Here is a 12,026-nt window from a genome sequence, read left to right on the forward strand (position 1 = left end):
TGGTGACGGTCACATTTCCTAAAAGAGCAACACGGGTGCGTTTGCATCTTAAAAAAAAAAAATGATGTCATTCCGCCTGTGTGTTTCCGGATGCATTCGTTCCCTGTCTCTCTCTGAAATGGTCACAATTGTTGCATCATGTGTTCGGGCTTACAGCACGCTGAAGCAGCTTGTGGACAGATCAGGATCCCATTGTTTGAATATGACTGTCGGGGTGTTGAGGTTGACACTTGCCTTCAGGTGCTGCGTGGGGTGGGTGACAGGAGGATAGTGTTGGATGTCTCGCCCGGTAACCATTCCTTGTGGGCCTTTCCACCCGGGCTCCCCCAGAGGACAGGACGCCGATTGCAGCATCGGAGGGTGAGCTGGTTCTGGAGATGATGACTTGACTGCGTTATCTCCCTCTGGGAGCGTGACATTGCTCGAGCCGGATCCTATGTCAGCTATGGTGAATCCAAGTCAGCTATGCTGAATTGGGCCGCCGAGGCTGTCGGGCTCGAGTGGAACCCTCCACTGTGTCCCGCTCAGTCTTGGTTGGATGATTGGTATCTCGGAGCGGGCCGTGCTGGTTCTCAGCCTGCCGCCCAAATGCCCTTCTTTCCCGAAGTGCATGGAGAGCTTACTAGGTCGTGGATGGCACCTTTTACTGTGTTTAGAGTGACAAATACTGAAGATCTTTTTATTTTTGTCCTGCAGAAGTGAATCAGCGAAGAAATATGGCGTCTGTTAAAGAGCTGCTCGTGAACTCACTGAGGGATCTAGGAAAAGATGAACTGAAGGAGTTTCAGTGGTATTTGAGGAATCATGAGCGTATTTCAACTTCTGAAATGCAGAACGCAGATGTCTTTGACACAGTGGACACGATGGTGGCACGTTTAGGACCAGAAGAAGCTGTGAAGATCACAGTGAACATCCTGAGGAAGATGAACCAGAATAATCTGGCTAAAGAGTTAGAGAACAAACACAAGGAAGGTAATGTTTAAACATTACATTTAAATGTTTTCTTTCATTGTAAGGAGTGATTGTTTAGTACTGATGATGGATTCAATGTGAAAAATGAAGTCATTGTTAAACTCAAATGTTTCTCTTTGCTCAGCTGATGTGTTTGTGTAATCTGATGTTTCATCTTTCTCTCACAGCTCGGACTGAGGGCAACATGAAGGCTTCTTCCACTTGCTGATTCAAAACAGATCAAGGGTAAATAATGATCAGTCTGTACCTGGAAATACATATTTATCCCATAATCATATTCAAGTATTGAACAATGTAGTTACAAGAGAAAATAACTGCAAGCATTAGTTAGAACAAGTGTTCGTTAAATGGTTTATGATCCGTTAAAAGCATAATTAAAGCTCCTTATCGTGTAAAACAATGGCTTATAACTTTTAACCAATATGTGACAGTGTCACCAAATTTGTATTGTCAGAACATGAACATATGATTTCTCTGACAAAATCCAATGAATGCTTTAATGCAGCGTATACACTACCGACTTTAGGCCCAATTTTCACTGGCCGGCAGTTTTCTGGAGCTCGCCGACAAAAGCCCGAAATCTGAGATAAATTGGTGCTCTCTCATGCATAGTGTGAATTATCAAAGACACGATCTAAGAGAAGTGCAGACGCATCGTGGATGCCCATGAAATATTTAGTAGGATAAATATCTTGAACTGTCTACTATTTAAGTTTTGCTCTGTGAAATGTGTTTTGACTGGAAATTACATTGACGACCTACAGCCAATGAGAGAGCAAGATACAGCGCAAGGGAAATTTCACGAGGAGTTGACGTCTCCCCAACCATTCTCTCCTCCAGAGTCTTGTTTTTCTTTTTTTTCTTTTTCACTGCATATCAGCACAAAGCCAACCTGGATCGCAAGATTCTTGCAGACCAACATTTGTAATGTGGAGGAATCCAGTCTTGCGGCAGAATTCCACTCAAGCGTGATCTTACGTCATTCCCTGTATCACTTCTCACGCATGCATTCTGGAAACAAAACAGAGTTGATGGGTGACCCCCAGTCAGCGATCGGTCGTGAAATGTGTAAAGCACAGCAACTTCATGATACAAAACAGTTGTGTAGTGTGAAAGGAACAGCGATATGATGATTTTATGCAGTGTATACCCAGCATTAGACAGGGGTTTCAACTCTGGCCTTCAGTCCACTTTCCTGCAAAGTCCAAGGGCATTTCTCAAGTACGCAAAGTTCTGACGTTCATCCTCTGTAGTTCTGACTTGTGCTCATCTGACTTGCCAAGATTGACTCAGGAGAACAAACTCTCGAGGACGCAGGTCCGGTAATTCTGCTAATGGAACAGCAGCGTTCTTGATAATGTCACTCAGCTCGCTCTGCTACTCCGGTTATCTCGTTATGTATCTCGTTATGTATATTTTAAGCAACAATAAAACAAAATATGTTATAAAACACCACTATGCCTCTTTTAATAGCCACACAAATTTGTTTAGTTGCGAGGGAAGTCACTGAACTCCTGAGGTTGTCCTTGATGCTGTTGTGGTGGAGAGAGAGAGTTCTCTCTCTCTGGATGAGCACATGGCTGTTGTGAGTCGAGGCCTGCTGAGGGCAGTAACAGTGGAGTCCAGTGGAGGCCAGCAGCACAAACCCAAAAAGTGGGCTGATCTAGTGAAAAGGCCTTTTTAAAGCTTGACAAAGGACAGCCCTATGCAGGCTGGTTCACCCAATGAGAAGGGTAGAATTTCTGGCGGGAGTTTCCTCTGTCACCAGGATTTACAAGCCTTTGTCTTAAGCGTGCTCACTCGGACTGGCATGCTGAATTGGTGTTTGATGACACAACTACGAAATATTCTTGTAATACTGATATGTTGCACAGCTAATGGCAAATCATGTTTACTTCTCAGAAATATATTTAAAATTGCACTTAAGTATATTTGACAGAAAAGTCTAAGTATATTCGGCCTTGTTCTCTATCTTTTGATCAAGATATATTTATAAGTATAAGTTAATCTACACTGTGTAATGTTTTAAGTTGATTCTTAGCAAAAAACACTTTGTTCTTTATATACTAAAAAGTGTGTCAATTTAGTCCCATGCAGTATTGAAACCGTTCACTTTCAAGTTTACTACAAGTACATTGATATTAGTATACTTAGTACATAAAGTGTACTTAAAGGCACAATATGTAACTTTTTTGCTTTAAAAATAGCAAAAATCACTATATCTATGTTATATATTTTTTTTTAGTTGTGTACTTACATTATCCCGACTGTTTCCAACAACTTTTAAACCAGGATACATTTGTAATTTAATTCGAGAAACTTCCCGTTTCTTTATTTCCGTTTTGTCGCCGTCAATGGCGTCATATCCGCGTTGTCTCTGGTATCCGCCCGTACTGCCATGGCAACCTCTGATAGTAACCAAAGCGAGTGACGCGGACAACTTTGTAGTTCGCAATGTCTATTTGCACACTGTTGTTGTTTCGTTCAAACATTATGGACCATGGCAAGCAGACTTTGGATAAAAAAGGAGAACTAAAACGAGAATCAATATCAGCGTGGTGTTTTCGAGATGCCTTTACTTTATCAATTATAGGAAATGCCTCATTCTGTAACTGGTTTCGTCATCCGTTATTCGTCCCGCGAATAAATGTAAGACTATCACAGTTAAGAAGAAGTATTCCTGTTTACAAAACTCCAAGAAAGTTTATCTTCTGGCCACGAAGATAAAACCTCTTTGGGTTTATAAATTAAAACTACTCAAAGTAGTTTTATAATATAGAGCCTGTAGCTTTATAGATCTTTTGTTTCATTGACTTTATAAAAAGTGGGTTTTCAAACACAGAGACAGTTAAAAGTATAAATGGGTTTATTAATAAAATGGCACAAGCTAGAGATTATAAGCTACAAATATAAACGTACGTAAAATGCAAACAATAAAACAAACAAACATTTAAACAAACATGACGTGATCGGAATGAATGACATGAAAGAAAGAAAGAGAGAGAGAAAGAAATATAGAGAAGGGCAAAGCTAGTAATTATTACATACAGGAACCTAAGTTCACGAGACACCTGGAATCACTTTTAGGCAGATATAAATATACTTGCAAGTTTGGTCTCTGTTCGAGTGATGCTGAGGCAGGAAGCAAGCGAATGTAACGGCTCACTGAATGTAACGTTTACCGGAAAGTAAGATTCATCTCCCGTTACGGAAGAGGCGAGTATATAACTTAGTTGCAAAGAACGGCAGCTTCTACATGACACGAGGGCATGCGTCCCCGAGGCCAAAGCAAGGCCTGTCCCGCTGGTTCCGCTGGGAGGAGGAGAGCTGCGCGTGGAGGTCAGAGCGATCGATGAGAGGAGAGCGATCGAAGAGAGAAGAGAGAGAGGAAACTGAAGGTTTGGACTTTTATCAGTGTCCCAGGTACCGTCCCCTTCTTCGTGGAAGACGAATCAGATGTCGAGATTTTTCCTAGCGGGAAGATCCCTTTGTTTGTCTGAAACAGTCTCCTGGCTCGGGTTACAGTGTCGATTGACTTAAACCTTTCAGTTCCAGAAATATGAAGTGTGTAAACAATATATATTACTGCATTCTGCTATTGGAATTCGACTCTGTTAGATTGAGAGAATTTCAGAGATATCAAACGCATCACATGAAGGTTGTAGAAATGCAACGTTACAGGAGATATGCAGAATTACACACATTTAAAGTTGTGATTACCACATGACAAAATCATAGACACCCCAATATGACATGGTCATAACAAAAGGCACCTCAGAAATATATCAACATTTTGGTAATGTCTTATGTGGGAAGGTCAATGAAAAATCTGTGTGTGTGTGGTGCGTTTGGGATGTGACTCGCTTGGAATGTTTGCCTTTTCCTGGGTCTTAAAGTTTTATGGTCTGGAGTAGGGTTACGAAACCATGATTCTATTTGAGACCCTAAATTGGGAGAAACATCCTTTCGATAAACACTTAGAATTCAAAACTACACATTTAGAAAACCAAACCTCTATTATAAGGTAAAACTAATCACACATGCATATAGGAATGTACATACATTGGGAAATAAAATAAAAGATATTTCTCTTATTCTCAGTTATACACAAAAGCGTTTTTGTGTGTGTGTGTGGAATGTCATGAGGCTGTAAAGTCGGGGAATACGAGTCACATGGGTGCTGGTAAATTGGTCCTCGTGGGGCAATTATTAACCAGCAAGGACAAAGACGATGTGTTTTGCCATCACATGATCCACTTAATGCGAAAAGCAGATGTCATTGTTGCTACAACATCTTTTCCGTAAGGGCTGTCTGTGCATAACACACTCGATCTCACTCTTTCATTCTGCCTCTCTCTGTGCTCCAGGTTCTCTAACCTCGAGAAGCATCGGGAGAATGATCTTCAAATGAGAGAGGAGGATCAAACACTGCAACAACTGAGAAAGACACGCTGCGTCTGAATAGTGAGGCAGATAAAGCATCATTCTTAAATAACTGGCCAGATCTCATTCCAGGAGTTAAATATATTGGGAACATTGCTGATGAACTGCTTCATCATAAAATAATTAATGAGGGGCAATATTCAGAAATCACACATGTCAGTTTAACCAGTGAGTAATCCAAATAAAGTTTAATTTCTTAATATTCTTAATATTCTATTTCTTCAGAAAGAGGAGCGTTAACTTTTAGATCATTGGTGTGATTCTCCACTGTGAGCTCAAGCTGTGTGTGTGTGTGTGTGTGTGTGTGTGTGTGTGTGTGTGTGTGTGTGTGTGTGTGTGTGTGTGTGTGTGAGAGAAACTGCAGAGGTCATTGGTCTGATCCTCCATTGTGAGCTCAAGCTGTGTGTGTGTGTGTGTGTGTGTGTGTGTGTGTGTGTGTGTGTGTGTGTGTGTGTGTGTGTGTGTGTGTGTGTGTGTGTGTGTGTGTGTGTGTGTGTGTGTGTGTGTGTGTGTGTAAAACTGCAGAGGTCATTGGTCTGATCCTCCATTGTGAGCTCAAGCTGTGTGTGTGTGTGTGTGTGTGTGTGTGTGTGTGTGTGTGTGTGTGTGTGTAGCACGCGTGAACGCTGAAATGTTGTTTCGGTAAAAAACTAAACAACCACACCCGTTGTAATTGCCAGCGTTAATGCAATAGGTGCAGATATGATGTTTTGCCAGTTATTGTGGACTATGTGTTTGATCGCAACAATCAAGCTAGCATACAAACAAGCATTACTCACCGGGAGAATTTACCAACAGCCGCTGCTACCCCATGATTCCTCCCGTGGGTTACATCTAATGGGAGAAGAGCCTACGGCCTTCCAGCAGTATGTATGCCCGCTGTCTGAGCATCAATGGATGGCTTTCCAGTCTCATGAAAAAGTCTATAGAGACAGTTTGAACACCAAACGCCAACGCGAGACGAGCTTTTGTTGCTCCAGTGATCCAGGAAAGTGGATAACGCTTGTTAAACTGTTAAACGGGGTATTCTTTAAGAACGGACTTTTTACAGCTGAAAGCCATATTGGTAAGCCTTTCGGATTACAACTCCTGAAATATGTGGCGCGAGTTTTAAAGAAGTTCCCGGCGACACAATCATGTCCTGAAGACTTAACATCGGTATCGACAGCTGACTGGATCCGTGAACAGCTGCGCTATCTGCGGGAAACTGTCCTGCCCTCACTGTGGACGCGAGCGACTCAACCCAAGCGGAACAGAAAGGTGAGCAGGAATAAACTTGCATACCTGGCAGCACAGAAGATCTAAAGCGATTCAAGTCATTTTAAACAACAGTGAATATCCTGTCCGTCCATCGTGCTCTAGTGATATCATAGTTATACAAACTTATTATGACAATAAATGCCTAAATCAGAGACGTAATGATGATCTCCCACCTCCACCATGGTATTTTAACGTGCCGCCGATGAGACCAACTTTTTTCCCTGAAACCACGCACTTCACATTTAAGGAAGTAGAGACTGTCTTAAAAAACCTCCCTAACAATAAAACAAGTGGTAAGGATGGTGTGACATATGAGACTCTTAAAACCACACAGTCATGTAAGATTTTAACAACTATCTTTAACGTCTGTTTGGAAAATAAGAGGGTACCAGATTTATGGAAAGGAGCACCAATCCATCGTATACCAAAAAAGGACAACATTCCTGATGTTCCATCGACATGGAGAGATATATCCCTTCTCCCCACCATCTATAAAGTGTTCATGAAATGCATACTGGCTAGAGTTCTCCCTTGGTTGGTGGAAGCTGACATCTTATCCACTAAGCAAAAGGCATACATCAATAGACAAGGTATGAACGAGCATGTATTTTGCCTCAAAACAGGGATAGACGACTTTAAGCATGAGTCATGTAGACTGTATTCAGTCTTCTTATACTTTAGAGATGCATTTGGAACTTTGTCTCACGATGTCATGATCAGATCATTGGAGGAAATACAGCTACCTCAACTGTTCATAGACATAGTGAAAGATGTATATAGTGGCTCCTTTATTGAAGTAATCTGTGGAGAACAGCTCACTCATCCAACACCACTCCAGATAGGCATTAAAACTGGCTGCCCTTGGAGTGCAATTAATTTTATAATTGCCATCAACCAATGGTTAAAGTGGATGTGTCAATGTGCCCCCCCCCTGACGTGATATCTCCTATCCCAGTACAGGGCTATGCAGATGATGTCCAGATTGCCTCCAGAGAAGAGAGCGTCATTAAAGACATGCTGGCCAGGACAGACTCTTTTCTGAAGTGGTCCGGCATGGAGATTAACAACTCTAAATGTGCTGTTCTGTACGAGAGGAGAAGTGGAGGGAACAGGTGGTACCGTTCAAAAACTGATAAATGCCCAATGTTCACAGTAGCAATAAAACCTGTACGTGTATATTCTCTTCATGAGACATACACTTATCTTGGACATAAAATTAATATTGCAGGAGAATGGAAGGAGCAAGTAAACATCATCGTGTCAGAATTTACATCCAGGCTGGACCTGATTGACAGATGCCCACTGCCATTGACTCTGAAGTTAGAGGCTATTAGACAGGTGGCGCTTTCTAAAGTACAACATCTATTCTCCAACGTTCATATCCAACAGAAAGTGCTGAGTGAAATGAATAACACAACAGTGAGCTTAGTGCGAAAGTGGTTTGGACTGAACACGCACAGTACCCGTGATATTATTTTTCACCCCCAATGGGAAGGAGGGTTGGGGGTACCAAACGTGATATGGATTTATACCAGCATGCGGATTTCCCATCTTCTGAACATGCTGAATAATGATGACAAAGATGTGAGACAGTTGGCCCGATCCTCCCTGTTCCTGGATCTCCGGAGACGCAAGGTGCCGTTGGCCAAGGAGTCGGAGCCACACTTCCTCGGCTTTAAAAGAAAACCCAGCGGGAAACTTGACACCCATTCTGCCGGCTTTGGTGTCTGGTCAGATTGGCCGGACCTGAACGACCTTTGCGTCCGAACTGGAGTATTACTGGAGTGGGTGCGGTCTGACTCTGGGACTGTGAGGGTCTCTGAGGACATCATTACTGATCCCCTGACCTCAGTCAGGGCAACAGCCACATACGGTGGTCACACCCACACGTTAACATCTACAGGTGCCCGGACAACTCTCCTGGACCTACACCAGTATCAAGAGAAACAACACTGGACTGGACTGAAACTTCAGGGGAAGCTTGCGTGTCTCTCCTCTGCTGATCACTCTGTTTCTCACTCATTTCTTAAGAATACTGCACTCAGTGAGGACATTGTTATTTTTACAGTAAAAGCCAGACTACAAGTTCTTCCAACTAGACTCAACCTTTCTATCTGGTTTCCAACAGCTCAGGTACCTCATTGTTTGCATCACACTACAGAACAGATCACTGAGACACTGCCACATATCTTGAATGGCTGCCATGCCTATAAAGGAATGTACATTGCACGTCATGACAGAATAGTGGATCTTATAATGAAAGACATATCAAGTAATGTCTCATCTTCTGTAAAAATGTATAAACATTCTTGTGTAAAACCATCCATGTTTCAGAATTGTAATAGCTCTGAAACCTTTTCTCATGTGTCTGCTAATACACCAGATGTGGTTGTGGTTAATGAGGAGATCAGCGAGGTGTTCATTGTGGAGGTTGCATGTACCTTTGACTATAGTATGGAAGAAGCATTTATGACTAAGATTATTAAATATCAACCACTCCTAAACATAATTTCAGAGTTAGGTTATCAGAGCCGACTACTTGTGTTCATATTTGGCAGCTTAGGACACACACACAGGCTGGTTGTAAGAGGGCTTCAACAACTAGGGATGCCCAAAAAGAGGGCTAAACGGCTAGCAAAGTATTGTGCCCTGTCTGCTATTATAGGTAGCCGTCATATCTGGCGGAGACGGTGTTACTTGTATCCATAACAACTGAGTGATATGCTTTATATTGTGAAGATCTGCTGTATGCCACTGGTCCATGATTATGTGCATGCATCTGACTGCATCTATAGTATTTATGTCCCTGTAAATCATGTTTTTTAAGTGGACTTAAATAAATATTTAAAATGTGTGTGTGTGTGTGTGTGTGTGTGTGTGTGTGTGTGTGTGTGTGTGTGTGTGTGTGTGTGTGTGTGTAAAACTGCAGAGATCATTGGTCTGATTCTCCACCGTGAGCTCAAGTTGTGTGTGTGTGTGTGTGTGTGTGTGTGTGTGTGTGTGTGTGTAAAACTGCAGAGATCATTGGTCTGATCCTCCATTGTGAGCTCAAGCTGTGTGTGTGTGTGTGTGTGTGTGTGTGTGTGTGTGTGTGTGTGTGTGTGTGTGTGTGTGTGTGTGTGTGTGTGTGTGTGTGTGTGTGTGTGTGTAAAACTGCAGAGATCATTGGTCTGATTATCCACCGTGAGCTCAAGCTGTGTAGCATTTTATGCTAAGTATACTACAAATGTATTTACATATTTATGTACTTAATATAAATATCCTGCCATTGCACGTAAAGTCTACTAAACTCAAACAACTAATTTTGGTCAACTAATAACAGTGCTGAGGTTCAACTAAAGTATATTTGATTGTGATCAAATGTGGAATTATTGCAAATATACTTCAGTTACACTTTAAATATCCAGCATTTAAAGACTGATGTTATTACCGAGATCATACTATCATTAATTATGATATCAAAACACATTTTAGGATTAATATTTAGAAATGTGTGTTGTGCAATAAAGAAGTACTCCAAATAAAGTTTAATTATAATGTTTATGTCAGTAATTCTCAAGCGATATGTCAGTAAATATGTTAAAGGATTTGTAGTATACTTAGTATGAAATAAATGTGTTTTAGTATATATTTTTTTCACTAGGGCATTTATTGATTCGAAACACTTTTCTGAGCTTTGTTAATCATTGTAAGGTTGTAACACAGACATTGTAAGTTCCTCTCATTCTACATGTATACTTTTTCCAGTTGATGATTGTGCAAAAGAAAAAGTTAAAAATGAAAATTGCAGTGACCCGATCCAGCATCCCAGACCTGACAGGCCATTTCAGATGAAAACCTGCTGTAAAATAGCCTCTCTAGTGATGATAATATGGCTTTATTAGAAGTTATCAACATATTCTTGCAAAATATTCATTCATAGTAACATTAATAATTAATCCCACAAAAGTTTTTTACAAGATAAAGTAAATGTTCTACATGGCATGTAAAATTAGTTCAATGTCAAAGCAAATTTATAACAAGATTTATATTCATATTTGTCTGTGTATTTCATACTTGAATTGCTGAGGTACATTTCTATTATTATTATTATTATTAATTTTAAGATTTAAAGATTAGCCATAAAATATGAAATGTATAGTTTTGCTAAAAAGGATAGTTGTGGCAAATAGAATCCAGCTCTTTTTTTTTCTTCATGTGATTATATTCTTCTGCAAACACACAAAGTTTGATGAACTGCAATAAGGGAACATTTAATATTTTCTTGCAACCTTTGATGGTTGGAGTGTAGAATAATGATGTCTGTCTTTGTTCAATTTAATAAAAGGTCATTTTTGTAAACTATTTTGTTGTTTAAGAATGTAACATTTGGAGAAAAAGCGTTGTGTATTTCACTGTGGGAAATATTCTGAATGACAGACACTGAATAATGTGCTGTAAAGTAAGACTGTCGTGAGTTAATGGACCGTTTCTCCCCTTTTTATTTTGAACTCAAATACAGGGAAGGTAAAACAAGTTTAATGTTAAAGTAAATGTATAGCAAGATTTATATTTGTCTGACTGTATTTCATACTTGTTGGTGAATTGTTTATGCACATTTTTATAAATGTTTTTCATAAACTATGAAATGTTGAATTTTCTTAAAAAACACAGTTATGTGGCAAATAGAATCCAGCTCTTCTTTTCATGTGATTATATTCTTCTGCAAACACACAAAGTTTGACAATGAGGAACATTTAATATTTTATTTGTCTAATAAAACGCTCTTTTTTTCTAACTTTATTTTGTTGTGTCATAATTTAACATTGTGATTTTTTTGGATATTTCACTGCATGGAAATATTCTTAATGAATAGACATTCTGAATAATGTGCTGTAAAGTAAGACTGTCATGGGATAATGCACAAAAACTAATATTTCAATTATTTATTTTGAACTCAAATTCCCCAGTGACATCATACTATACCCCTAATGGTGGGTAAGTTGAGCCACTTCTGTGTCACTAACTCTATTTCTGTGTACTTATGATCCTTCCCTTTATTTGTCCTGATAGAAGACAGCTGAAATATGATTTGTTGTATAATAATGCTGAAGCACAGATATTTGGCAGTGAAGAATATGTTCTCTGAGCTTCATATCCTCTACAACAGTCTCAGCCTTCCTCCAACGTCAGGACACCTGAACGAAGCTCCACAAAATCTTGTAGTTGAGACTAGTTTTCCTACTTTAGGACTTTTTTTGGGATGGATCACAAACTAGCCAGTCCTGCAATAGTCAGAGGATGCAGTGCAACTATTTTACCCTAAGCGGCCGCTCACTGCTGACTCATAACAAAGGTGTCATTTTTTTAAT

The 12,026-nt window shown here is 40.2% G+C and overlaps 2 protein-coding genes across 2 annotated transcripts in view; both read left to right on the forward strand.

Moving 5' to 3' along the window:
• Positions 1-5,593, forward strand: part of LOC311286233 (NACHT, LRR and PYD domains-containing protein 1 homolog) — a 118,805-nt gene extending 113,212 nt beyond the window's left edge. The window contains exons 11-13 of the mRNA XM_084402350.1: positions 697-972; positions 1,140-1,197; positions 5,340-5,593. Coding sequence (XP_084258476.1) covers positions 697-972; positions 1,140-1,180 — 317 coding nt within the window. The 3' untranslated portion in view covers positions 1,181-1,197; positions 5,340-5,593. The remainder of the gene's footprint in view (positions 1-696; positions 973-1,139; positions 1,198-5,339) is intronic.
• Positions 5,594-5,795: 202 nt separating this feature from the next.
• On the forward strand, positions 5,796-11,447 carry LOC311286258 (uncharacterized protein). Its single transcript, XM_084402392.1, has 2 exons — positions 5,796-7,265; positions 7,631-11,447. Exons 1-2 carry the CDS (start codon positions 6,878-6,880, stop codon positions 9,382-9,384), a joined length of 2,142 nt encoding a protein of 713 aa, XP_084258518.1. The 5' UTR covers positions 5,796-6,877; the 3' UTR covers positions 9,385-11,447.
• The last annotated feature ends 579 nt before the right edge of the window (positions 11,448-12,026 follow it).

The sequence above is a fragment of the Rutilus rutilus genome (genome assembly GCF_951802725.1).
Source record: "Rutilus rutilus genome assembly, chromosome: 2".
NCBI classification, from domain to species: Eukaryota; Metazoa; Chordata; class Actinopteri; order Cypriniformes; family Leuciscidae; genus Rutilus; species Rutilus rutilus.

Coding starts and splice junctions, on each gene's coding strand:
- LOC311286258 (XM_084402392.1), top strand. CDS start 6,878: ATGAGACCAACTTTTTTCCCTGAAACCACGCACTTCACATTTAAGGAA. Junction 7,266..7,630: donor GGCATACATCAATAGACAAG/GTATGAACGAGC, acceptor CTCCTATCCCAG/TACAGGGCTATGCAGATGAT.